At 38.8% G+C, this 24,678-nt stretch overlaps 2 protein-coding genes across 21 annotated transcripts; both read left to right on the top strand.

Annotated features, from left to right (window-relative positions):
- Positions 1-92: 92 nt before the first annotated feature.
- On the top strand, positions 93-10,238 carry znf414 (zinc finger protein 414). 15 transcript variants are annotated; one of them, XR_013816781.1, is made up of 9 exons: positions 1,003-1,136; positions 1,475-1,565; positions 1,652-1,762; positions 1,914-2,019; positions 3,337-3,878; positions 6,629-6,699; positions 7,338-7,490; positions 9,771-10,020; positions 10,134-10,228. XR_013816781.1 is itself a non-coding variant. In XM_079820157.1 (7 exons), the coding sequence occupies exons 2-7, from the start codon at positions 1,559-1,561 to the stop codon at positions 9,845-9,847; spliced, it is 1,014 nt and encodes a 337-aa protein (XP_079676283.1). In that variant the 5' UTR covers positions 93-712; positions 1,475-1,558; the 3' UTR covers positions 9,848-10,237. The 15 variants fall into 15 exon arrangements, 4 of the variants coding, with proteins under 4 accessions (XP_079676283.1, XP_079676285.1, XP_079676282.1 ...); XR_013816780.1 differs by having other exon boundaries at positions 1,021-1,136; positions 1,634-1,762; positions 10,134-10,237; XR_013816774.1 differs by lacking the exon at positions 1,003-1,136 and adding an exon at positions 579-712 and having other exon boundaries at positions 9,771-10,237.
- A 163-nt stretch (positions 10,239-10,401) lies between these two features.
- Positions 10,402-24,575, top strand: mllt1b (MLLT1 super elongation complex subunit b). Of its 6 annotated transcripts, none has more exons than XM_079820136.1 (12): positions 10,402-10,687; positions 11,771-11,951; positions 15,078-15,160; positions 15,750-15,893; positions 15,997-16,122; positions 19,118-19,720; positions 19,807-19,891; positions 19,978-20,086; positions 20,244-20,343; positions 21,100-21,174; positions 21,271-21,342; positions 22,594-24,575. In XM_079820136.1, the coding sequence occupies exons 1-12, from the start codon at positions 10,676-10,678 to the stop codon at positions 22,720-22,722; spliced, it is 1,719 nt and encodes a 572-aa protein (XP_079676262.1). In that variant the 5' UTR covers positions 10,402-10,675; the 3' UTR covers positions 22,723-24,575. The 6 variants fall into 6 exon arrangements, with proteins under 6 accessions (XP_079676262.1, XP_079676264.1, XP_079676263.1 ...); XM_079820138.1 differs by having other exon boundaries at positions 19,810-19,891; positions 21,100-21,165; positions 22,594-24,569; XM_079820137.1 differs by having other exon boundaries at positions 21,100-21,165; positions 22,594-24,569.
- Positions 24,576-24,678: the final 103 nt, after the last annotated feature.

Here is a 24,678-nt window from a genome sequence, read left to right as displayed (position 1 = left end):
TGGGCTTGGAAAGCAACTGTAACAGAATTGTCCCCTTTATGTGTCATGTCTACAAGCTGTGTCAACAATTATAGGATTTCCCTTGACATTTTGGAGTCTGTTTGCTCAACTACAGAGAGGACATAATAACAGGAAAACCTTTCAGACTGCCAAAGTCTTTGAATATTTTAGAAAAACAAGTAGCCTAGATATTACAGTAACCACGAACTGCACAAAAAATATAGAAAATTCTCAAAAGATTACGCTTCCACTAGCATAATGAATGTATCGCCAACATTCTTCTTATTCATAATCTTTTTATTAATCGATATGTTGTAGACAACAAATTAACAAAAACTAAAATCTTCTCCGAAAATAAAATCATTTATAAAACTAAAAATGTATAATTCAGAAACTCTGAGTTGCGTGCAGTTTGGAATAAAATGGAATTCAAAAATAATGTAATCATTTTGTCGGTCATCACTTATGCTGCGTTCCAGGCAGGTTTTTGAGCCCGTAAACTACAACTTCAAACCACGACTCACGACTTTGTAGTGTTCCAGGCAAAGTCACGCCAAACTGCCTGAGCGCAAGGAATTGTGTGGTAGTTTGATGTAAACAAAGCATGGCGGACCGTGCGGGGGGTGTATGCTCATTTACAATCATTTCTATCGCCAAAGGTGCTTACTCCTTGCTTGTTTGAGGGAAATGGAGGAGAAAAACAGCGCAGACGGTAAGAAAAGCTGTTATACCTTTTATTTTACGTTATTTGTATATTTGTTTCATAAACACTGCATTCATAGGGGGCTGCCATTGTTGCTTCGCGGGCTATGTGACGTCAAAACTCGTAACTTGGAGTACATCGATCTAGTACGAGTTCACGGGTGGGAAGTCACGGGTTTGACTGCCGTTCCAGTCCACTTTCACGGGTAGAAGGTTGGAAAAACACGGGTTACACGGGCCTGGAACGCGGCATTATCAGTCAAAAAACGAACTGGAATACGGACGGGAATGGGAACGTATGTTCTCGCGATATTTAAAGATGAACGTATCGCACGTAGCCAGGGTGGAAATGCGATTTAGCTAGTTGATCTCTCACTTGAATGAATGCCTATTTTTGAAAAGAAGCTTTGAAAACTTCGCGAAATCCATTCATAGTAAGTGTAATGATCAATGTGCACTAGAAATAATTGCTCATAAATACATGTATTCTAAGCAGATAATGGGATGTTTTGTTGTTGTCTGCTAGCTCGTGCGTCTGCTGGCTGTCTACGCACGTCCCTGATTGTTTACATTAGTGAGATGTTCTATTAGTTTTGTCCGTAACGTCAATGGATTGCTTATTGTTTAAACACTGTTATTGATCAAATGCTCTACTAATTGCTTTTAACGTCTACTGTGTTGTTACTCTTTGCACACCCATTTTACTACGTGCCATTTACTAAAAGTGTACATGGGCATTAATACACCATATCATATTTTCTCATTTATCTAGTATGAACTAGAGCAATTATTATCTCAAAGTGCAGTTCTGACTGGAAAAGGATCGATCCCAGTACCTCAACTTTAAGCAATCACCATGGAAGGTATTTCAGTAATTAGTATGTTTTAATTTGCTGTTTCAATGTTCATGCATAGTAAAGCCCAGTTTAAGTACTTGATGCTCCACCAGGCTGTCAAATGTCCTGCTCGTTTTATGGGTGCAAGAGGACCTACAACAGTCCAGAAGCACTGAATAGTCATCTTCAAGACCATCAAAAGAACACTGCCCAGTCTCTTCCAGGTATAAGATCAACAACGTGCTTGTGTTTTTTTTGTACTGGTGCATTTGACGAATGAAATGCTGTTTGTAATCGTTTAATCAGTTAATTTATAGTCATGAAGAGTGTCATGTCAGCAGTTTTGTGTCTAATGCGCTCTCCTTTATTCTTTAGGGAAAGCCTTCCTGTGCTCTCATATAGGATGCGATGGTTCATTCAACAACATGCAGCAGCTCATGGAACATATGAGACAACATTACAAGCCAAATTATTTTTTCCTGTGAGTTCCGCTTTTCATTTAGGCTTCTTTCTTTCTTAGTAAGGATGCAATCAATTATAAATCTACTCTTCTGAGAAAATGTTTGTTGAGACCTTTGAAAAGGTGTTTATCAAGTTAAAGGTGTTGTAGGTGTAGAATTTTTTTTTGTTATGCTGGTTGAAAGTCTTCTCATATCCTGATAGCAATCACTCTGTTAAGCGATCTAAATATATATCGTCTGTGGAAGGCGTAGGGCCATACAATGTTTGTTCAATCCCTGCGTTGGTCAATGTGTGTTTGCATACCCAGTGGTACGCAGCCAGTTCACGCAGACATTATACGTCATCAGCGCGTTAATGTATGCTGTGCAGACAGAGCGAGAATGACAGACAAGCAGCAACAACAACCTGACCTTCCTTCAGAACAACGTTCTACAGTTACCTGCTCCTGTGCAATTCGTCTAGTGTGTAGATTTTGAACATGACGTGCATCCTCCATAGTGAGGCCAAGCGCTCCTTCTACGGTACTCCAACCTGTCTTCTGCAGCCCCTACGTGTGACCCTTCGGGGTAGCTGCTCCCTAGCATGACCCCTGCTGGCCTGTGTCCGCCTGTACGCTCAATTCGTTTCTATGGTGCTTTTCTCCATAGAGACATCATCGGAGCGAAGCAGACTCTCATCATGGAACCCCTGGAATGTAATATTACACACTGACAAGTTTTGCTAGCTAAACAAACCGAAAACTTGCATCTAATTCCGTTTAAAAAAATGTTTTTTTACGTTTGGTATGTTGTACTGTTACTAACTGTACTATAAAGTTTTCTCATCGGTGAATGACACATGATGTATCGCAGTAGTACGTTTTCTCTGGTCTTCTCGGGCTGTGCGCGTTCATGCTTTCAGGAGGCGTGGCTTTAGACAGCGATTTGCAGGGAGGGTGGGACCGTACGCTTTCAGTGCTATCAGGCTAAAGTTAGCATTTACCCAGATCTCCTACAGCACCTTTAATCTACATTTATTTTTGTATTTTTTTTTTAGGAGAAACAAGTTTTAAATGTCTTGTTTATAAATTTCCGCCATGAAAAGAGCTAAAGAAGCTATCATGGCATTAAAAACAAACATACATTTCACTCTTTCTTACCATTGTTTCAGTATCAAATTAAAACAACAGTTTGTAATTTACCTCTTGGAAGCAAATTTTCCCTTATCAATATCTTTTATTGTTGATTTATTATTTTTAATACTTTTAATACTCTGTACTGTTTTTTTTGTGTCCCACTTCTGTTTTCTAATATTATGTTTCATGCTTCCTCATTATCGTGATATCTGTGTCCTTTAGGTGCGAGAGCTGCAGGGCCAAACTGCGTTCATACCGCACTCTCCTCAAACACCTGCAGACCTGTGCCAAGGTTGCTAAGAACAAGGCTGCAGTAAAGATAGAGGCACCTGACGCAGAGCCCACCGGTGTTCCTCTCACTTCTGGTGACATGGAACCATCTGGACCCCTCTTAGCCTCAAATATGCCAGAGGAGATGGAGTCTATGCCATCTATGCCCTCTTTGGAAACACATTCAACACTGGCAAACATGCCAGTAACCCAGCGGCCCCTAGAAAACGGTGCTCTCGCTAACCCGACCCCTCTAGGCCCTGCAACTCTGCTCCTTGCCACTCTAAGTGCTGCCTCAACCCAAAATCTCAATCTCAAACCAGATTCCCCCTACAGTCCCTTTCCACCCACTCTGTCTCCTGTTAACCCAGCCTTCCTGCCAGATCAAGGCCTGCAGCAGCAGAGGTCTCCCAGGTCTGGTCCTCCCAGTCTGCCCTCTTCACCGCCCCTGCCGTTATCACCTGGATCAAACGCAGTCTGGAGGAAGAACCAAGGTGAATGGATCTCATAAAGCTTTCCTCTGTGAGTGAGGAAAGCTGATTAAAGCAAGTGTCATTGCTCTCAATGGGTCTTATTCACTAACCATGCGTATGCACAAATTTGTGCAGGAATTTCTGAATTTATCAATAACTTTTATTTTAAAAAATTCTCTACATTTTTTTTTATAGTGTAAGAACAACAAATCACATGTACATACAGGGAGTGCAGAATTATTAGGCACGTTAATTTTCTGATCATATTTTTTTTCCAGGCACATTTGACCAATTCCAAACCACAGTAATCCTAATAACTACTATTGATTTAGTATTTAATTATGTATAAGTGATATATAATTGTTCATGAAGGCTGGAAATGAAAATCACCTTATATTCAGGTGTGCAGAATTATTAGGCATGTTTTCTTTTACAGATAAATTGAGCCAAAAAAGAGATTTAACTCAGACTGAAAAGTCAAAAAGTATTAAATGCCCATGAGAAGGATGCAATACTAGACATTGCAGTTAAGGCATGACCCTTGGACAGTGAAATGCTCGTTGGGTCAGCAGGATCTGACGAAAACAGGTGGTGAAGAAAAGACACCTGTTAACTGCAAAAGAATTAAGAATTAAGGTGAAGAATTAAGGGTGAAACCATCAGGAACCCTTTAGTCTCCAGCGCCACCATTTTCCAAAGCTGCAACCTACCTGGAGTCTCCAGAAGTGCAAGGTGTCAGGATCTCAGAGACTTCAGTTAGGTAAAGAATCCTAAAAAATGACCCCCACTAGATAAGAATCACAAGCTGAAGTGTTGTAAAATACATGAAGAAGGTTTTTTTATAGGCTTTATGGACAGATAGGTTGAGAGTGACTCTTGAAGGACCAGCACCACATCCTCTAGTACCACTGTTTGAAGAATTCATCTTCCAGAATCTGGCAGTACGTTTTGGGAGTTCATTTTTAGTCCATCTCTGCAAAACGGACTTCAGGATGGACTAAAATGAACTCCCATGGGCATTTAATACTTTTTGACTTTTCAGTCTGAGTTAAATCTCTTTTTTGGCTCAATTTATCTGTAAAAGAAAACATGCCTAATAATTCTGCACACCTGAATATAAGGTGATTTTCATTTCCAGCCTTCATGAACAATTATATATCACTTATACATTATTAAATACTAAATCAATAGTAGTTATTAGGATTACTGTGGTTTGGAATTGGTCAAATGTGCCTGGAAAAAAAATATGATCAGAAAATCAACGTGCCTAATAATTCTGCACTCCCTGTATATACACAGTGTGTCGATGAAATTTGAGATATTTCATCTCAAATATGTTTCATCATACACGTGTGTGTGTGTGTGTGTGTGTGTGTGTGTGTGTGTGTATATATAATATATATACACACAGTGGCATGAAAAAGTATGTGAACCGCTTGCAGAATCTGTGAAAATGGGAATAATTTTAACTAAATAAGAGGGATCATACAAAATGCATGTTATTTTTTATTTAGTACTGTCCTGAATAAGAAATTTTACATAAAAAATGTTTACATATAGTCCACAAGACAAAAAAATAGGTGAATTTATTAAAATAATCCTGATAAAAAGTTTATCAACCATTGATTCTCAGTGCTGTGTGTCGTTCCCTGGATGATCCACGGCTGTTTTTTTGTTTTGTGATGGTTGTTCACGAGTCCCTTGTTTGTCCTGAGCAGTTAAACTGACCAATGGTCTTCAGAAAAATCCTCCAGGTCCTGCACATTCTTCAGTTTTCCAGCCTCTTTTTCATATTTGAACCCTCTCCAGCAATGACTGTATGATTTTAAGATCCATCTTTTCACACTGAGGACAATTGAAGGACTCAACTACTAAAAAGGGTTCAAACATTCACTGATGCTCCAGAAGGAAACACAATGCATTAAGCTGGGGGTGAAAACTTTTGAATTTGAAAATCAAGGTAAATTGTACTTAATTTGTCTTCCGGGAAACATGCAAGTATCTTCTGTTGCTTCTGAAGTGCAGTACTAAATGAAAAATATATATATTTAAACAAAATAAGAAAAATGTGAACATCTTCATCCTGTTCAAAAGTTTTCACCCCCCGGCTCAATGCATTGTTTCCTTCTGAAGCATCAGTGAAGTTTGAACTTTTTTTTTTTTTTTTTCAGTAGTTGTGTTTGAGTCCCTCAATTTTCCTCAGTGTGAAAAGATGGATCTTAAAATGTAAACACTTTTTATGTAAAATATCTTATTCAGGACAGTACTAAATAAAAAATAACATGCATTTCGTATGATCCCTCTTATTTAGTTAAAATTATACCCATTTTCACAGATTCTGCAAGCGGTTCACATACTTTTTCATGCCACTGTATAATGATGCAAAGGAAAGGTTGTGTGAAACACCCTTATATGGAGAAGGTTTGGGTCTGTCTTATGCACATTACTAACCTTGGCCACACATTTGCTCATTTTAAATCCATTATGGTTAAATTACTTTTTTTTTTTTTTCATGAGAAGTTCTCTTGTGTGATTTAAGTATGATTAATCCATGCAATTATTAGTGAATGAGACCCAGTGTTCCTTAAATCATCCTACATTTTAGACCCTGTTCACCTGTGTATTTTGCAGTCAACTGATCTCACCTGCTTATCAACAGGTGTGAGTCCTTTTGAAAGAGAATTTGTAAGTCACTTGGGGGGAAATGACTAAGCCTTGGCCATGGCCGCTTTGAGTGAACTGTGTTTTGTCATGTTGCACTGTCCTGCCAGAACCGCCCGGGCCCCTTTTGCACAGATGGAACTCTCCGAGCAGTCAGAGTTTAAGTAGAGATGAAGTCCAGGTGAGGCACAGAGAATCCACACACACATTGCTTGAGGGAACAATCAGATCTTCCCTCAATTGATACTTTAGATGCTAATTCTCCTCCCCTTCCCCTGCTTTAACCGGTCTTCGTGTTTCCCTGGGTGTGCCATCTAGCTGCACGACTCAGTCCACTCCCATCCGATCCTAAATGCATATGTCCGGGGGCTTCACTAACATGTAATGAGACAATCAGAGAGTCTGCTTTTAGGGCCAGTGTTCCTTTTACCTCACTTTTTTTCCCCTTCCCATTTGCATTTTGCAAAAATCAGGTGGTCATTTCTGGCAAGAGATGGTGCTGTATCATAATAATAGATTGTGTGTGGAGATGTTGAGCGCTTGCTAATCCCAACACCTTTGTGCCCATGTTCATCTGTCTAAATTGGGTTTAATGATTTTGATTGTGTGAATAATATTGCTTTTGTATATGAGCTGATGTCAGTGATCACTGGGGTTCTTTTTCCAGCTCAAGTCAATCATGCATTTATCTGCTACTTTTACTGGTGAAGGTTTTCTCTTGATGTCTACAAACATTCTTAATGAGTGTATAACCATCAATGTGATCATCTTTGGGTTGGTTTTGATTTTAATGTCTCGCCCGTTCATTAAATCTGTCAGGTCAGTCCTTCAACTGCCGCATCCTGTGGGAACACACAAGAGGGCGATACAGCTGCCTACAGTGTGGCCACTGCACCCCAGACCGGGGGGAGATGACCGCGCACATTGAGGGCCAGCACAAGAACCCGGGGGGCAAAGTGAACGGTGATCACGGTATGATTCCCTACTTAACTGTGTTATTATAATCCTTTATTTAATGCAATTAACTTTATTGGGTTAAGGCTGGAATACAATGCATTACGTTTGCACAGATTTTTGCCTTTTTGCCTCTATTTGCTTGTCTTGCTATCACCAGACCAAGCTCAATTTAAGATTGAACATTAGTCTGGGGAGTCTACTATGTCTTTTCTACTGCACAAGAGGCGTGATAAACGAGCATAAATTAAATCACTCTGTATGCAATTGGATAGTCCTTCAACCAATCAGACCACGTGATCAATGGGCAAAGACCCATCGCTTCTCTATCCGCCATCGTGTTAAACCTGTCAATAGCGCGCCAGGTGGATAAGCCAGTCTGTGATTAATTCCCGCAAAAGTGTAACAGAAGCAGTAAAAAATGAATGTACAGATTTCCAGACTCAGTTGTAGGGCAAAATCAAATCGCCGGCAGATTAGGCTGGGTTTACCCTGTCTATCTATTTGCAGTCTGGACAAGTTGTCGAAAGTTATCATTTTTACATCCAGCGCCACATTGTTTAAATGGCAAATGCCCTCGCGCCCATCTGTTCTCTGATCTGAAAACAAGGTGTGTTGAGGCGCATTGTTGGCATGTTGCTATTTTGAGGCACCTGAAAATGACTGCATCATTGACCATCAAAAACCTGGTCTAAAGTCAATGGCGCAGTATTTTTTGTAATCTGCACATATAGGTGGGTGCACAACGCGTGTACACTCTGGTTATTACACACACAGAGACGCGCAGCAGCACACAAACATTTTCAAATATTAAAAAATAAAAGGATTCCTCTCTAGAGAAGCGTTCAGTCTTTCGGCTCGCAAATCCACCATGGTGCAAGTGCAACTGGCTTTTAAAGGGAATGAGAGATGAGACTCTGATTGGTTTGTAGCACGTTACGCCCAAAACACACCCATGACTCATTAAGAGACTAGGTACAACCCTTTTGGACCATGTGCCTGGCGTGCCGACTGTTTTTTTCCATCATTAAACTAGCATAAGTGGATTCGGACACGCCCTAAGTGCACCTGCGCCATGCGCTTTAGACCATGTGCTCAGATCGTTAAAATAGTAGTGTATATTGGGCACAGACTGTCATTTTTATTTAGCTTCAGACTCTGATTCCCTACAGTCAGAGGAAGTTTGTTGTGTTAGGAGCGACTCGAAAGTCTGGTAATTTATGATCAGACAGTCTGCAAGTGTATGATGCCTGCCTGGTGTTTTAGGGCGTTTTCACACCTGAAAGTCTGCACCAAGGTCCGAACCGAAGTTCATGTTTTGATACATTTTATACATTGGGTTAGTTTTGGTTTGGTTTCACATTGCAATTATGCGAGCGCACTAAAGAACTGTACATGGCACACTTGCGTCCACTCGTCATCATCTATGTGGGCTGCATCTGGACATTGATTGGTTTGTAAACGGACATGCGTCTGACGTCAGCGTCTTTGACAAGAATGACTGAACGGACGCATATCGTTTCCACTAGTGAACAGTGCGCATTGCTTGACTATTTTCTTTTCGTTACGTTTAAAAGTGGACATTTCAAGCTTTATAAACACATATTTCTCATGTTTGTGAGACAAGTAGCTGCTGAGTTTCGGTTTATTTGAGACGCGCTCCAGTTCATGTGCAAAGCATGTGATCGCTCCCGCGATTATTGCCTGCTATAGACTATTTGCTTCTTATTTATTAAATCCAGGCGATTGGCTGATTAAACGTTGATTAAAATTAAGATACAATTTATACAAAACGAAATTCACATTAAAGAAAGGCTTTCTAAGCAAAATCATGCAAAATTTCTTTCAAAATCATTTCTCACCTTCTGTCTTCTGACATATTGCGCATCTTTTCACTTTTCATAATCAATGTAGCATAGATTAAATTTAAAAATAACATAATATTTAAACATAAACAGGAACTTCCTGTAAATGGTCTGAAAGTACGAACCATACAGAAAATGCTTTCACACTACAAACAAACCGAACCTTTGTTCAGTTTGATCCGGACCGAGACTACCTCTTTTCGTCTGACCAAATTTCGTCTATTTGGTCCGGGGGAGGTTTCACACCTGTAATTTTGATTCAGACCAAACTGAAAAGTCTGAAAATCCGGACTAAACAAGGTATGTGTGAAAGTGCCCTAAAAATCTGTTCCAACTGTAAATGTTGTGTATTCCAGCCTTTCGTTTTTTTGAAAATAATTACACAATATAGTGACATAATCTCACCAGACTTAATCTTCTGTGCACTTTGCAGATACAGAGATTGGCACTGCTTCTTTACTGGCTAAGACTTCACTGCACACTGAGAGCTCAACTTATACACAACTCTAGCATGAAATGAGACACAAACCCTGCTGATTGACAAAGAACTTATGTTGTAGCTTTTTATACAGAGAAAGGAACTCAATGTTTTCATTTGACTGTCTGTGTGGACTTCAAGAATCAATATGGTCTGGATCCATCACTATCACGATTAGCACTAAGTGCTGCATGCCTTGATTTCAGTAAGCATTTGTTAGTCATCTAGGCTTAAAAAAAGTCTTGTTAGGTTTCATTGAACAATTTGGAATTGCATATAAGTAAGTCATGTTGTAATATTTTGTAAATCTTTTTGCAGGAGACTGTATCACCAATAGAGAACCGTATCTTGGCCACGTTATTGTGTCAGAATTAAAAACAGTTGTTTCTGTACCTGCAAATAAAACCTGTTATGAAAAATCCAAAAAGTGTGATGTGAGTTTATTTTAATATCTTGCCTGATTTTCTGTGGTGGAATTTGTTGCTTTAAGTATTTAATAGTCTGTTTATAAATTGTATAATTTCACTTGAATAATGTGATTAATCGATCTTTTAAAAAATAAATTGTGAACTTCACGGAAGTTTGTGAAAACCTTTCTGTAAATGTTACAGTAGGGTGGAGTAACTTTATTTGCATGGGGTGTAAGCAAATGATTAAAGTAGATGAAAGATGTGGACGAAAAACACAGGTGGATAACAGCCATTCTGCTTTTATTTTAAAAACAGTCAGTGTCGCGGCCATTTGTTCAAACTGTTCAGTTTCTCCCTTCACACCCCGTCAGATGTGTAAGAGCGAGGATGCACATTCAATCTACTTCAACGCTTTTGTAAATAAACTAAACCACCGGAACATAGGCAACAATGGAGAACATGGTAATACGACTTTACTGACAATGCGAGACAGTCATTAGAGACATGCATGCTTTTATCATTAATGTATTTATAGTGAAAGACGCGAGGCCAACGTTTTTCTGAAGATGGTCAGGATGCTAACTTAGCCAGCTAGTCACTCGTACGAGGCTTAAAGCAGGAAACCCGCGGAAATTACATCAGTGTTTTGTGTAAATTTAAGTCGTGACGAAGATGTGTTTACATAAACCAATCTGTCTTTTTATAAACCTCAGCATTTGGCTTATAGGACAGATGGACTCTTAAGTTCCAACACACACTAGCTGGCCGGCTAGTCCGGGGACTGTCACAAAACCTAGTGAGCTGCCTATATAGACAGCATTAGTGGGCGTCATAGGCGCGCGCGAACGTTTGAACTCTCCCATGGACCATGCTGTCTAGATGGGGTGCTCACTAGGTTTTGAGACAGTCATTAGAAAATTATAACATCGAGCTAGAAAAAAAATACACTTACTTAATTCAACAGCGTCTGACGATTTCAATATTTTACAAATATTTCTTGAAGTCTCTTCAATACTCTCCTGAATGCAGGACTGATTCAATGACAGCTCATTAGAAATGCAAAATTCCATTGCTCTAATTGGTTTGATTTAGCTAATGTGCTGTACACTGTAGCCGTCCAGTTTAAATTGTTAATTGCATTTCACATTATATTGGCACAAGGGTTAGTTGTTATTTTTAAATAATTAAAAAATTATAAATACCACAAATAACTAACCACTGAGCTAACGCATACACGTCTTTAACAGTAATTTTGTTTCCATACCAAGAAAAGCTGTGAACAATAAACCATCATGCACGTGAAGAGTGTCACGGAACTGTGAGTTTCCATCTCCATTTGTCAGAGAGATAAAGCAGGTTGATTTCTCACAGATATGAAGTGTAGATCTGACAGTAGTGTTGAGAAGTAGGCCAAGAGCTCCTTTTAGTCATTTTTAGATTCACTCTGGTCTTGTCACTCACTGATCAAATATTGCAATTCAGCAGTGCTTATTATTGTTGTCTTTAGACTTCTGGTGTATGACTGTTGCATTCCTCTTATTTAAGTGCACTGTACAGGTGAAACTGGAGCTGGGACACAGAGCCCAGTTAAGGAAGAAAGTCACTAACGAGGGCTTCACACATGACTGGATGGTGTTTGTTCGGGGCCCAGAGGCATGTGACATCCAGCACTTTGTGGAGAGAGTTGTCTTCCGCCTTCACGAAAGCTTCCCAAAACCCAAAAGAGGCAAGTTATATTTTAAGTCTACTTCATAATGCTGAAACTTTATCCTCTCAGTGATGCAGGTTAAGGTCCCTTAAAGAAACGGCTGGTGTGTACACCAATCTTCTGTTGTGTTAAAGGGATAGTTCACCCAAAAATGAAAATTCTGTCATCATTTACTCACCCTCAAGTTGTTCCAAAACTGTATGAGTTTCTTTGTTCTGCCGAACACAAAAGAAGATATTTAGAAGGATGTTTGTAACCAAGCAGATAGAGCAACCATTGACTACCATAGTAGGGAAAAAATACTATGGTAGTCAATGGTTGCTCTATCTGCTTTGTAACAAACATTCTTCTAAATATCTTCTTTTGTGTTCGGCAGAACAAAGCAACTCATACAGGTTTGGAACCACTTGAGGGTGAGTAAATGATGACAGAATTTTCATTTTTGCGCCCACTCTGCTGAGAGTAGCGTTTAGATGAATATGTAATATATGTTCTGCATGCTTTCCTCTCAGTAACAAAATAAACACACAACAAAATTGAGTTAACAGCGAGCATTTTTTAATAAAGCATAAGAAAAGCAACGATATGTTGGCACCACCTCTACAATCTGCGCTCTAGTAAAGTCTTTATTTATATAGCACTTTATACAATAGATTGCTTAAAATCAAGCAGCTTTACCGCATTAAACATGAAAAACAGTGTCTGTGTCTCGTTTCATCAGAAGTACAACTTCATTTTCTACTGTAAAGCAGCTCTCCAATGTGTTTGTTTTTTCACTCGCTTACGTCTGACCTCGACGGACTCAGCGGAGGAAATGAAGCGGAAAAGATTTCCATGTGAAAGAAGGCGGAGCCTCCGCTCACACCTACCTATTATGTAATCACCACGGACCATTGATAGTACAAAGGTGTTCACCAGCCATAGCACACTTTTTAGGAAAGTTTACTTTGGCAAGCTGTTTCGAACTCCTAGATCAGACTCCAAATGATCTTCGTTTTGGCCTGATTTTGTATGAAATGACATCACATGAGTTCGTTCTTCAATTTCTCTTGAAGTATATCGGGGCCTTAAGATCTAGTATAATATAGCAACTATATTAACTAGTATTGAAACTACCAACCCTGGCATAAATTACGCAGTCACCACACTTCTTTTGCCTCACTCTGTGTTGGATTTCCTACTTGAAGGACTTTCCATTGTTTTAGTTGAAAACGCTCTTGTTGGGGCCATGTTTCCTTTCAGTTAACCATGTCCAACAGCTTGAAAAGATCTGCTATTGAACTGAAGTGAATCAACAACTTAATAATAGCGCTATTGTCTTATGTAGCTGCTTCACAGCTGAAATTGAATCTGTATTGTATAAAAGTGCTATATAAATAAATTTGACTTGACTTGTAAGCACTCTCTTTAAAGGGTTAGTTCACCCAAAAATGAAAATTCTGTCATTAATTACTCACCCTCATGTCGTTGGACACCCGTAAGACCTCCGTTCATATTCGGAACACAAATGAAGATATTTTAGTTGAAAGCTGATGGCTGAGAAAGGCTTCACACAGGCCTCCATTGGCATTCAGTACATTGACACTTCCAAGATCCATGAAAGGCACTTAAAACGTTGTTACAAAGTCTATCTCACCACAGTGGCTCTACAATAATCATACAATGCGACGACAATAGTTTTTGTGCGCAAAAAAAAATCAAAATAACACCTTTATCCAACTTGTTCTCGACTTCCGTGTGTGCCTCCACGACGCATGCGCGAGAATATGACGTAGCGCCGGTGTTCGGGAATCGATGAAATACACACTTAAGCCCCATTTTGAGCACTACGCCGAAACCTAAAGCACGATCAATGTAGAATCCAACAGCTTAGACACGCGCGTCTTCCTCTGCTCGTAAACAAATCGCTTCTGGGTCATATGTCTGAACGCCGGATCTGCGTCATATTCTCGCGCATGCGTCGTGGAGGCATACACGGAAGTCGAGAACAAGTTGGATAAAGGTGTTATTTTGATTTTTTTTTGCGCACAAAAACTATTGTCGTCGCATTGTATGATTATTGTAGAGCCACTGTGGTGAGATAGACTTTGTAACGACGTTTTAAGTGCCTTTCATGGATCTTGGAAGTGTCAATGTACTGAATGCCAATGGAGGCCTGTGTGAAGCCTTTCTCAGCCATCAGCTTTCAACTAAAATATCTTCATTTGTGTTCCGAATATGAACGGAGGTCTTACGGGTGTCCAACGACATGAGTGTGAGTAATTAATGACAGAATTTTCATTTTTGGGTGAACTAACCCTTTAACTGATGATTATATGTCAATAGGTATTTGGGTAACACTTTACAGTGTCCTTGTTACGTGTTACATGTAATAACAAATGTAATAATAACAATAGTACATTATGCAACTAAACCAATCCATATACCTAATTATATAGTTGGTGCATGTTGTTAATTAATATTACTTAGTACTTAAATGTATAGTTACGGTGTAACAAGGACATATTTTAAAAAAATAACCAGTATTTTATTTAGAAATGCATATTTTCCATATTCAAGATTTCTCTACTTGATCTGGTAAACAGTATGCCAAATATTATTTGTTTCAGTTATGTTTTACAAAGCCAGAATGTTCAGCAATTAAACAAAAATAGTTTTGTGCGTCTTATCTGTTTATTTGCACAAAGTAAACAAAACCTGCGTACGTCCTCTTAAGTGTGGTTCAGTCATTTTGCCAGGGGTTGCATTTAAAGGTGAAGTGTGTCCTTTTTTTTTTTTTTTTAATCTTACATTGAATTGTGCAGAGACAACTATAAGTAAGCCAATTGTAGCTTGACTTGTCTCTGGGGTGCTTTGAAAATATCTCCCTGTTTGTTTGAGTGGTCTGATATGTCAAACTCTGGCTCAACCAATGGCATGATTTTGGGGTGGGGCTACTTGATTTTAGAAGTGTTGCAGAAACCTGTTCGGAAAAAATTGTTAATTTTGCAATTCCATGTTGTCATTAGTGGTAAGAAATAGCACACATGACCTTATTATAGTATGTACCTGTAGATAGTACATTCTAGTTTCATATTTCTGTTTCGGTTTTGATTTGAAAAATGTATTGCTAAACATTAACAAAGTGTTTCTCTTTTTTCACAGTTTGTAAAGAGCCCCCATATAAAGTGGAAGAGTCTGGCTATGCTGGTTTCCTCATGCCCATAGAGGTCTATTTTAAAAACAAGGTGAGCCCATCACCCCATATCTACAGCAGTATCTGCATTTTGTCACCTTTAACATGAACAACTGGTATTTCAGGCAAAACGCATGAAAAGTCCATCAGATTGTTGAGCTCAGTCTTGTTAGATGTGTGCCTGGCTGTGTTATTTTTTTTAAGCAGTTTGTTGCCTGTATTGGAAAAACTTTGTGATGAAGAGTTTTGCAATTTGATTAAGGTAAAGGTCACACAACTAGGTGAACTCAGTATTTGCACTGGGAGCTAACAGAGAATTTACATGAAGCTGTTGAACTGCAGAGTACTTGGAGGGGTTATAAATGGTAAGAAAATGTGAATTTGCATTTCACTTTAAGACTGCCTTTTCAAATGGTTAGCATTTTGTATACTTACAGAATTCTTAGTGGAATATTTCTGGAGGTTTTCTATTTTCTCTCTAACGTTATCTACCGAAGACCTTATGTTGACCTAACTTTACTGTAAATGTTTCACACGCTGCTAGATTGAGGTTTGGGTTTGATGCTGACGTTCAACTCAACATATTTTTAGTTTTTTTGTTTGAGTTAGAAGACTGAACATGCTTGTCTCTTCTATCACAGGAGGAGCCTAAAAAGGTGTGCTTTAATTATGATCTTTTCTTGAACCTGGAGGGCAACCCACCCGTCAACCACCTGCGCTGTGAGAAGCTTACGTTTAACAACCCCACACATGAGTTTCGGCGCAAACTGGTCAAGGCCGGTGGGGTGAGCGGGGTTGTTTGTTCTTGCTTTTTCTGAACCTCTATAATCAGCTTTTTTCAACAGACTCTCACTCTCTCTTTCCGTTGGGGTGTTATTCTCGTCTCAGGCTATAGTTGTTCCTGAGGGAGCGGAGATGATGCCAAGGCCCAGTCCAGATTATCCAATGCTGCCGACTATTCCACTCTCTGCCTTCTCAGACCCCAAGAAGATCAAGTCCTCTCATGCAGTAAAGGTTAGTAAAAAAGTCAATCTTTGGTCAAAGCGTTATTTAAAATAATTATTTAAATTGCTTTTGAAATCTGTTTAAAGTTGATAGTTTTAGGCCTGGTTTCACATACAGGGCTTAGATTAAGACAGGATTAGGCCGTAGTTCAATTAGGGCATTTATGTAGCTTTTATAAACGTGTCTTAGAAAAGAACATTACTGGTGTGTGCATCTTGAGACAAAACAATGGCACTGACATATTTTAAGATCTGTCAGTGCAAGTTGCTTTCAGTTTAAAACAGCTCAAACATGCATTTTAGTCTGGGACTAGTTTAAGCCTTGTCTGTGAAACTGGGGGTTAATGTTTAATGTTGACATTTGCAATTTCGCACATTTTCTCCAAAAAAAATTGTTTTTGCTTAAAGGGAGAGTTGATTAATTAGTCACCCTCATATCGTTCCAAGCCCTTAAGATTTTCGTTCATCATCAGAACACAAGTGAATATATTTTTAATGAAACCTTTCATTCACCCAAAACTTTAACCCTTAAAAAAAGTGAAACTATGTAAATGTAATCTAAATGAATGGATTGATATATGATCAGCAGTTTAATCCAAGTCTATTGTAGAGACACGATCGCTTTATTATGATGAAGCAATTTAATTTAGGCTTTTATTACATATAAACATTGATCAGTGCACATACATAGAGCACATTAAATATGATGGCTGAAGCTCAAACATGCTTTGCTTTATGCATGAGAACCAATGTGTTTGTTCTCTTGTGTTACACAAGCACATTTGAACTAGAGGTCTGTGCGGGATATGTTATATATATATATATATATATTTTTTTTTTTTTTAAGTCCGATTCCCGTTAAGAATAAGTTATATTTATTCCGGCTCCCATCCACAACTTTTACGTTATGATTGTCGTGTTCTCACCGGCAAAATCTCAAAGGTAGAGATTTACGTAGTTTTTTCTTGTCCTGTTCCAATAAGATTCTTAGACTGAATGAAGAGTCTTGCTCCAGTGTCATTTTTCAATTCCCACACGCATGCATTGCAGACCTCACTTTTTTGCATTTGTCGCAATATCCATTTGGATATTTTGCATATCCAAACCTGTGCCTATATTTTTGTTGTGCAATAAACAAATGACATTCTTTTCTTTAAAACATAAAATAAATATGAGTAACTTTTCCCAAGCACAAATTAGTACCTTTCCTCCTGCACTTTTCAAAACTTGTCCCATGCCGGATTCCGTTATGTGGGGTTCTGTGGATCCCAGGAATGCAGACCTCTAATTTGAGCTTCAGTTGACCACATTTGATGATTAAACCACATGATTCATATGGATCACTTTTACAAAGTCTTTATGAAACGTTAGAATTTTGGTGGCACGCACTTCTTTCAATGGAGGGACAGAAACCTCTCAGCTTTCATTAAAGAGCACCTATCATGGAATTTTGAAATTTACCTTTCATGTAGTGTGTAACATAGATCTAAGTGAACAAAAACATCCTGTGATAGCTTGAAATATGACAGTGCACCGTATATATAGTTATTTTATTTCAAAAGTAAGAGTCGACTCAGAGTCATTTTTAAGAATCGTTAGAAGACCGAAGCTTTTTCTCTGACTAGATGACGTCAACTTGTCAAGTTATTTGAATACGATACGCCCACTTATTGCGCTCCAAGACGCCAGTGAAAACTAGAAAACATCATGGCGACGAGACGCTGTGTTCTGAAGTGCGACTCAAAAGCAAACTTCTTTCATCTGCCCAAGGATGAGCATTTGAAGACTAAGTGGCTTGAAGACAAACCATACATCGTCGCGATTGAGTGTTTATTATTAGTCGTCAAATGTATGTTTCGCGATCTCAGGAAGCTTTTATTATGGACTTTTATTATGGCACATGGTTCTTCTTCGTCTGTCTGTACCATATATGCAGTACATGTGCACAGAGCGCCCTCCGGCTGCCAGTATGAATTGAAAACAACACATAAGAGACTCAATCGCTCATGATTAGGCTATTTCTGCCCATTTTGAGGAAGTATTGAATAAAAAATACTCCTCTGTTTAGAAATTTGACACAGACATATGAGAATCTATCAATATGTCTCCTCATCTGCACACTTTTGAACTAAAAGCCCTGAGGGATGTTGATTTGTCGCGAGTCTTCGTGAGGAGTTTTTTTATGAATGAGATCAGCTGAGGCTCATATTACAATCAAACAGTACCGACGCGGTTTTCATATTCATAACTCCTGACACATATTAACAAATTACTGTCATTATAAGACTTTGATGGGCGTTCCGTTTCCGAAAATATCTGCACATACTATACCAATCACAACTGACTGGGTCATCTGACCAATCACCGCAGATTAGCGTCACGTAAAGGCGGGGTTTTGAAAAGTGAATCACTAAAGGAATCATTTGAGAATCGCTGTCAAAACAGGTAAAAATAAATGCATATTATAAGAAAACTAAAGTCTTTTTTGTCATTGCATGCATGCAAAACTGTTGTTGGGGACTTCTAAAACAATATTTGGAACATTTTAAATGCCATGATAGGTGCTCTTTAATAATATCAATAACACTTTACAATAAGGTTTCATTTAGTTAACATGAACTAATAATCAAAAATACTTCTACAGCATTTATTAATCTTAGTTTATTTTAATTTCAACAATTACTAATACATTATGAAAAATCAAATGCTGTAGGTTGAATAATCTTTAACTACCATTAATAAATACTGTAACAAATGTTTTGCCTGTTGTTAGTTCATGTTAGTTAATACATTAATGATTTAATAAAACCTTATTGTAAAGTGTTACCATAACATCTTCAGTTGTGCTTTGAAGATGAACGAAGGTCTTATGGGTTTGGAACGACATGAGGGTGAGTGCTTATTGAGCACTCACAGATGCAAAGCTCTAGTAGGGTGTTCTGGGTGGTTTCCAAGCTGTTATGAGTATGCATTTAAAGATCAGTCTTTTAAAACCTTCTTTGCAGGAGTCAAGTAAAGATGGAGGAAGTGGGAGCAGCAAAGGCCTTAAAGCACATAAGGCTACCAAAGAGCACAGAGAGCGCACGCGAAAGGACTCTGAGAGCAAGGCCACGTCCCGAGAGAGCGACCGCGAGGGCAGCAAGTCCTCACGAGACCAATCTTCGTCCTCTTTTTCAAAAAAAGCTCCGGATGTCAGAGGAAAAGACGAGGGGAAACCGGTACCCAAAGCAGCCTTCAAAGAGCCCAAACTTACGGTCAGAGAGTCCAAGATGGATGGCATGTCTCCAAAAGGTGGCGGAGCGGTGACGGGCGGAGGGGGTCAGCTAGACACTCGAACCCCGAGCAAGCGACCCTCGTCTGCCATGGAGTCTCCGAAGCTAAGTACCAAGAAACAGAAGAGGATGGGCTCCGAGGGCATGAAGGGGCCTGTGAGCGGAAGCTACAGCAGCAACTCTCCCCGTATTACCTCAACAACACCCTCCACATACCCCGAGAAGAAAACCCCTAAAGATAAAGGCAACTGGCCCAAGATGAAACCAGAGGAAGTGAAAAGGCAACCCGACTCGGACGAATCCAACTCTGAGGATGAAGCCTCTTCTAAATCAGAGGTATGTTTATGTCTTTCTGTTAGCAGAACAGGGATTTGAATGTATTTGAATGTAAAAAAGCTCAAGGATGTTGTTGTTTTTTTTAGCAGTCGGCTCCTTCCAGTCCATCGAGTTCCAGCTCCAGCTCCAGCTCTGATTCTGACTTTGAGCCATCGCAGAAGCAAGGCCAAGGTACTTTGAGTTTAATCATGAATTGTTAATTTTATGATCAGTAGTGTGTCGCCTCATTAATGATCGTTAATAATGAATGTTTCCAGGGACTCTCCGTACTATGGTAGAGGATATGCACTCTGAAGGCTCTGATGATGACAGCAGCTCTGAGGTTGAGACGCCCATGAAAACGACTCCACCCAATCAGGACTCTCGGTTTGTACCATGCACTTTGTGTTTGATCCAGTTTGGTTTTGACAAAAAAAAGATTCTGTCCAGACTATACACAGCATTAATATTACCACAACCATGTTACACGTTGAATCCGATTTATATTCCTTTGACAAGTTCATTATGATTTTCCCCTTTTCAGTTTAAGCATGGACAGTGAGAGTGATGGCAATGAGGAGTCCCGTCCTCCCAGCCAGGAAGCCCCCTCACCTCTACCCAAACTGAGCTCAGCAAACCTCAAGGTAAGATTGCATTGCGATTAAAGGGTTAATTCACCCAAAAATGAAAATTCTGTCATTAAATACTTACCCTCATGTCATTCGACATCCGTAAGACCTCCGTTCATCTTCGGAACACAAATGAAGATATTTTAGTTGAAATCTGATGGCTCTGAAAGGCCTCCATTGGCACAATGCACGGTACACTCTCAAGACCCTTAAAAGGTACTAAAGACGTCGTTACAAAGTCCATCTCACTACAGTGGTTCTACAATAACTTTATGGAGTGACAAGAATAGTTTTTGTGCGCAAAAAAACCCTAAATAACGACTTATATAGTGATGACGATTTCAAAACACGGCCTCATGAAGCTTCGAAGCGTTATGAATCGATTCAGCAGTTTGGCGGTTTGACACGTGATCCGAATCATCATTCGGCTCATTGATTCATAACGCTTCGAAGCTTCATGATGCCGTGTTTTGGAATCGTCATCACTATATAAGTCGTTATTTAGGGTTTACTAACGACGTCTTTAGTACCTTTTAAGGGTCTTGAGAGTGAACCGTGCCATTGAGCCAATGGAGGCCTTTCAGAGCCATCAGATTTCAACTAAAATATCTTCATTTGTGTTCTGAAGATGAACGGAGGTCTTATGGGTGTCGAACGACATGAGGGTAAGTAATTAATGACAGAATTTTCATTTTTGGGTGAACTAACCCTTTAACCCTCAGACTGGTTTATATTTGAAATCGATTGGAAATCATTTGTGTTCTTTGTCAGATGTTAGGAAAAAAGAGCCCAGACTCTTGCACCCGTGAGAAGATGCTCAAGAGGGGATACGACAAGGTAGGAAGGGTAAATACCAACAATCATTCTCATCAGTGGCTGAAATTCCGATTTTTTACTGCACAAAACTATAATGGAAGTTTTAAACGAGCGATCTGATTACAGGCTTATACAGAGGAGCTTGTGGACCTCCATCGCAGGCTGATGGCTCTGAGAGAGAGGAATATTTTACAGCAGGTTACAATAAGTTATTTCTATATTTGAGTGTATTTTCTGAAAAAAGCTATCACCATCACATTATACCAAAACTCCTTTGAAGATTGATCAATGCCTTAATTCAGGACACGTTAAAAATGATTAACGTACATTACTGTTCAAAGGTTTGGGGTCGGTAAGATTTTTTGAAAGAGTGTCAGAGCGCAATTCCATAAAAGTGCAGATGGTAGTTCTGAAGTTCTGATCTACTGATGACGCGCAAATTAATGAACACAGTCGCAGCCGGATCATTTCCATAATGACCAGCGCAATCTACCCGTTAGCATCTGGTTTAAGACGCGCTTTTTTTGGGCGGTAAATAATGGCGCAAACACCAGTAAAGCACAAACCTTTGTAAATGACCTCGTGTGATTCATTTAAACACTCTCCTCCCATGAATTTTGCGCCTGAAAGGGAAACTCCTACAAATGCATATGCACAGGGTCGTAAAAATGATATATACTTAAAATATATGTAAAGCACAAAATGTGTAAGTAGTAAAACAATACAAACGCAAACGAGACAAAATATGCGTTTAAGTTTAGAAACATTTTGAGTACCCCCCATCTGTTGTTGGTCAGATAAAATGACAGAGAAAAACGGACATTAGATCATTTTTCAGTGTTTTTTATGGAACACCTTACGAGTACGATTTTTTGGCTGTATTATTTGTGTCCCCTTCAAAAATTGCTTGTGAGAAATGTTATGTTTATTGCCCCCCCCCCCCCCCCCCCCCCCCCCAACTGTTAGATGTAATTTACCCCCCGGCATATGCAATATGTTCAGTCGAATATAAACCCTGAATAACCCAAAAATAACCCTGTCCATGCCTTTTCAGTACTAATTTATCACTGCATGACTTTAGTAAATCCTGACAGTAGTTTTTTTTAATGCCAAGAGGGTTTGTTAGTAAATCTGTCCCTATAACTGTTATATTGTGAATTATTATTATTACAATTCAAAATAACTTTTTTTCTATTTGAATATATTATAAAATGTAATTCATTCCTGTAATGCAAAGCCTTTGTAACAATGTAAAAGTCTTAATGAAAAAAATCGAACTGCCTCCAAACTTTTGAAGGGTAGTGTATATGAATGTTCGTCAAGTATAATTTTTCAAGATTTGAGGTTGTCAAAATTGCCCCTCATTGGAAAAAAGCCGATGTATGTTTGGTTCATGGTTCATGCTGTTTGCTTTTGATTTTAATTGACACATTGCTTTGTGTCTTTTAGATTGTAAACCTCATTGAGAAGACTGGCCATTTCAACATCACCAATACAACCTTTGACTTTGACCTTTTCTCCTTGGACGAGACAACTGTACGTAAACTCCAGAGCTACCTGGAAGCCACGTCCACATGACACAAGGAAGCTGCTCGGCTGTGATTTTGCTAGAAGTGTGAGAGAAGCCTCCAAACCTACTGGGGGAAGAGGGAAAGGTATTGAAAGCAACATATAAATGCACAGGAAACGAACAAAAACAAAAACGAACAAACAAAAAAACTTTATACTGTAATAGATATAAGCAAACAAATGGACCAGGAGCATAAAGGGGCGGCATTCAGGGTTTATCTAATAACAGCACTGCGCATTGCACTAAGAAACAAACTGTTGGCACAATACTGTCCAAAATGGACAAGATCTCGCTTAGGCACCGTGGACGAGATACCTTATTACAAGTAGGTACATTTCAAGACTGGTTTTGCACCAAAGCTGTAACACTGGTGGAATGGATCCCGCGCTCTGGCCTTTTTGCAGGGGCGACGACTGAAAGACTGTGTCCCCTCTCTACCCTATCACTCTTCTGCTCCATGTATGTCTACCACTCAGCACAGCGTGGTGGCGTGGATAGAGCCCAACTAGATCAAACCTTATCGGCATACTGTATGTGTCTGCATAGCTTTGAAGCCCCATGTGTTGGATAAAGTAATACTCTCAAGCTTTGGTGATAGATGCTCCCTCGGATCAGCTAAAGGGGGAAAACTATCTGCCTTTGTAGTGCCTTTTTAAAATGTCATGTTTTTAAATATAATTGTTTGTGAGTCTCTCATTGGTCTTGGGATGACCAAAAATGATCCGTCAACATTGAAATGCCTGAAATTGACATTCAAAGCCCTTTTAAAGGCAGTTTAATACCTGTCCCGAGAGAACACTTTATGAGAAAGCCGTTCTGCATGTGTGATCTGAGAAGGTCTTGTGCATTATTCTGTTTTTTTTTTATGGTCAACAACATGAAGTCAATTTGTTAAGCATTTAAGGTTCTTTTTGTTGTTTATTTAAGTAACTGTGCACTTTTTCTGGTCACTTCAGTGCTTTGTAATTATCTGATAACTATATTTATGATTATTTTCTTTTTTTACATAATATTGACTTGCAAAAATGTACAGATTTTTGTCAATGTTTTTAAATGCATCTATTGAAGTCATATTATTGATTATTCAATCACTTGAGAGAATATGCACACCGAATGATAGGGGAAGGGTTTGTTTGTATTCCAATGGTGCAATTGGAAAAAGAGTCTTCTGTTCACCTGAAGTATTATACAAGTGAAAATGTATTTGTGTCAGATACGTATTGTCTGATGACATTGCTTTTTGTAAAGCATACCTGCTTGACATGTTATTCTTCATTGTCGATTGCCAGTTAACCTTTTTGATTCTCAATAATGTATGGTTATAAAGTAAACAATGTTTTCAGTGAAACGTTTGTGGCAGATGTATGTTACATCATGGGTAAATGTTTGTGCATGATTAACACATGAATTATCACTTGCAAGAATATGCCTACAACTCTCACAACCCTATATGTCTGCTTTATCAGCTATTCTCAGGAATACAGAAGATGCTCTTAATAAATCCATACAATACAAACCCATATAAAGTGAAGCACAAGCTAGAAACTTCTTGTAGAGCTCTTGGTTGTGCTTTCTTCTCAAGCATAATAGTAGCATAGCCATATCAGGGGGAATGGGTTCATTTTGCAGTATTATGTAAATATGTAACGATGTGCATTAAATAGGTTACCATACACTGAAGGCTGAAAGTGTGGAACCATATATTATTCTCCATTTAGTTTATATCGGTATGTGTTTATAGATGTCCTTTTTATGAGTCATTCCTACAATTTGTACCGTTTGAGATGAAAGAAATGTTTTAAAAAGACATACACCTCAATCTCATGTCAATAATAAAAACTATTATTTATAGCAACATTTCAAACACATGACTGAAAAATTATATATCATTATGAACAAATAATAGACTGTTAAAGCTAATTGGAATCTGCATACATTTAATGAAATAAATGCCATAGCTTGAA

Source organism: Gobio gobio, assembly GCF_949357685.1.
Source record: "Gobio gobio genome assembly, chromosome: 6".
Taxonomy (NCBI): domain Eukaryota; kingdom Metazoa; phylum Chordata; class Actinopteri; order Cypriniformes; family Gobionidae; genus Gobio; species Gobio gobio.
The sequence above is the reverse complement of the archived record's forward strand: the minus strand, read 5'-3'. Positions and strand labels throughout refer to the sequence as shown.

Excerpts from the sequence above, each read along its gene's own strand:
- znf414 (XM_079820157.1), top strand. Across the intron at positions 1,763-1,913 it reads CACTGCCCAGTCTCTTCCAG|GGAAAGCCTTCCTGTGCTCT; the intron begins GTATAAGATCAA and ends TTTATTCTTTAG. Across the intron at positions 3,879-7,337 it reads AGTCTGGAGGAAGAACCAAG|GTCAGTCCTTCAACTGCCGC; the intron begins GTGAATGGATCT and ends TAAATCTGTCAG.
- mllt1b (XM_079820133.1), top strand. The coding sequence starts at position 11,744 with ATGACTGTTGCATTCCTCTTATTTAAGTGCACTGTACAGGTGAAACTG. Across the intron at positions 19,721-19,806 it reads AAGCCTCTTCTAAATCAGAG|CAGTCGGCTCCTTCCAGTCC; the intron begins GTATGTTTATGT and ends TGTTTTTTTTAG. Across the intron at positions 19,892-19,977 it reads ATCGCAGAAGCAAGGCCAAG|GGACTCTCCGTACTATGGTA; the intron begins GTACTTTGAGTT and ends GAATGTTTCCAG.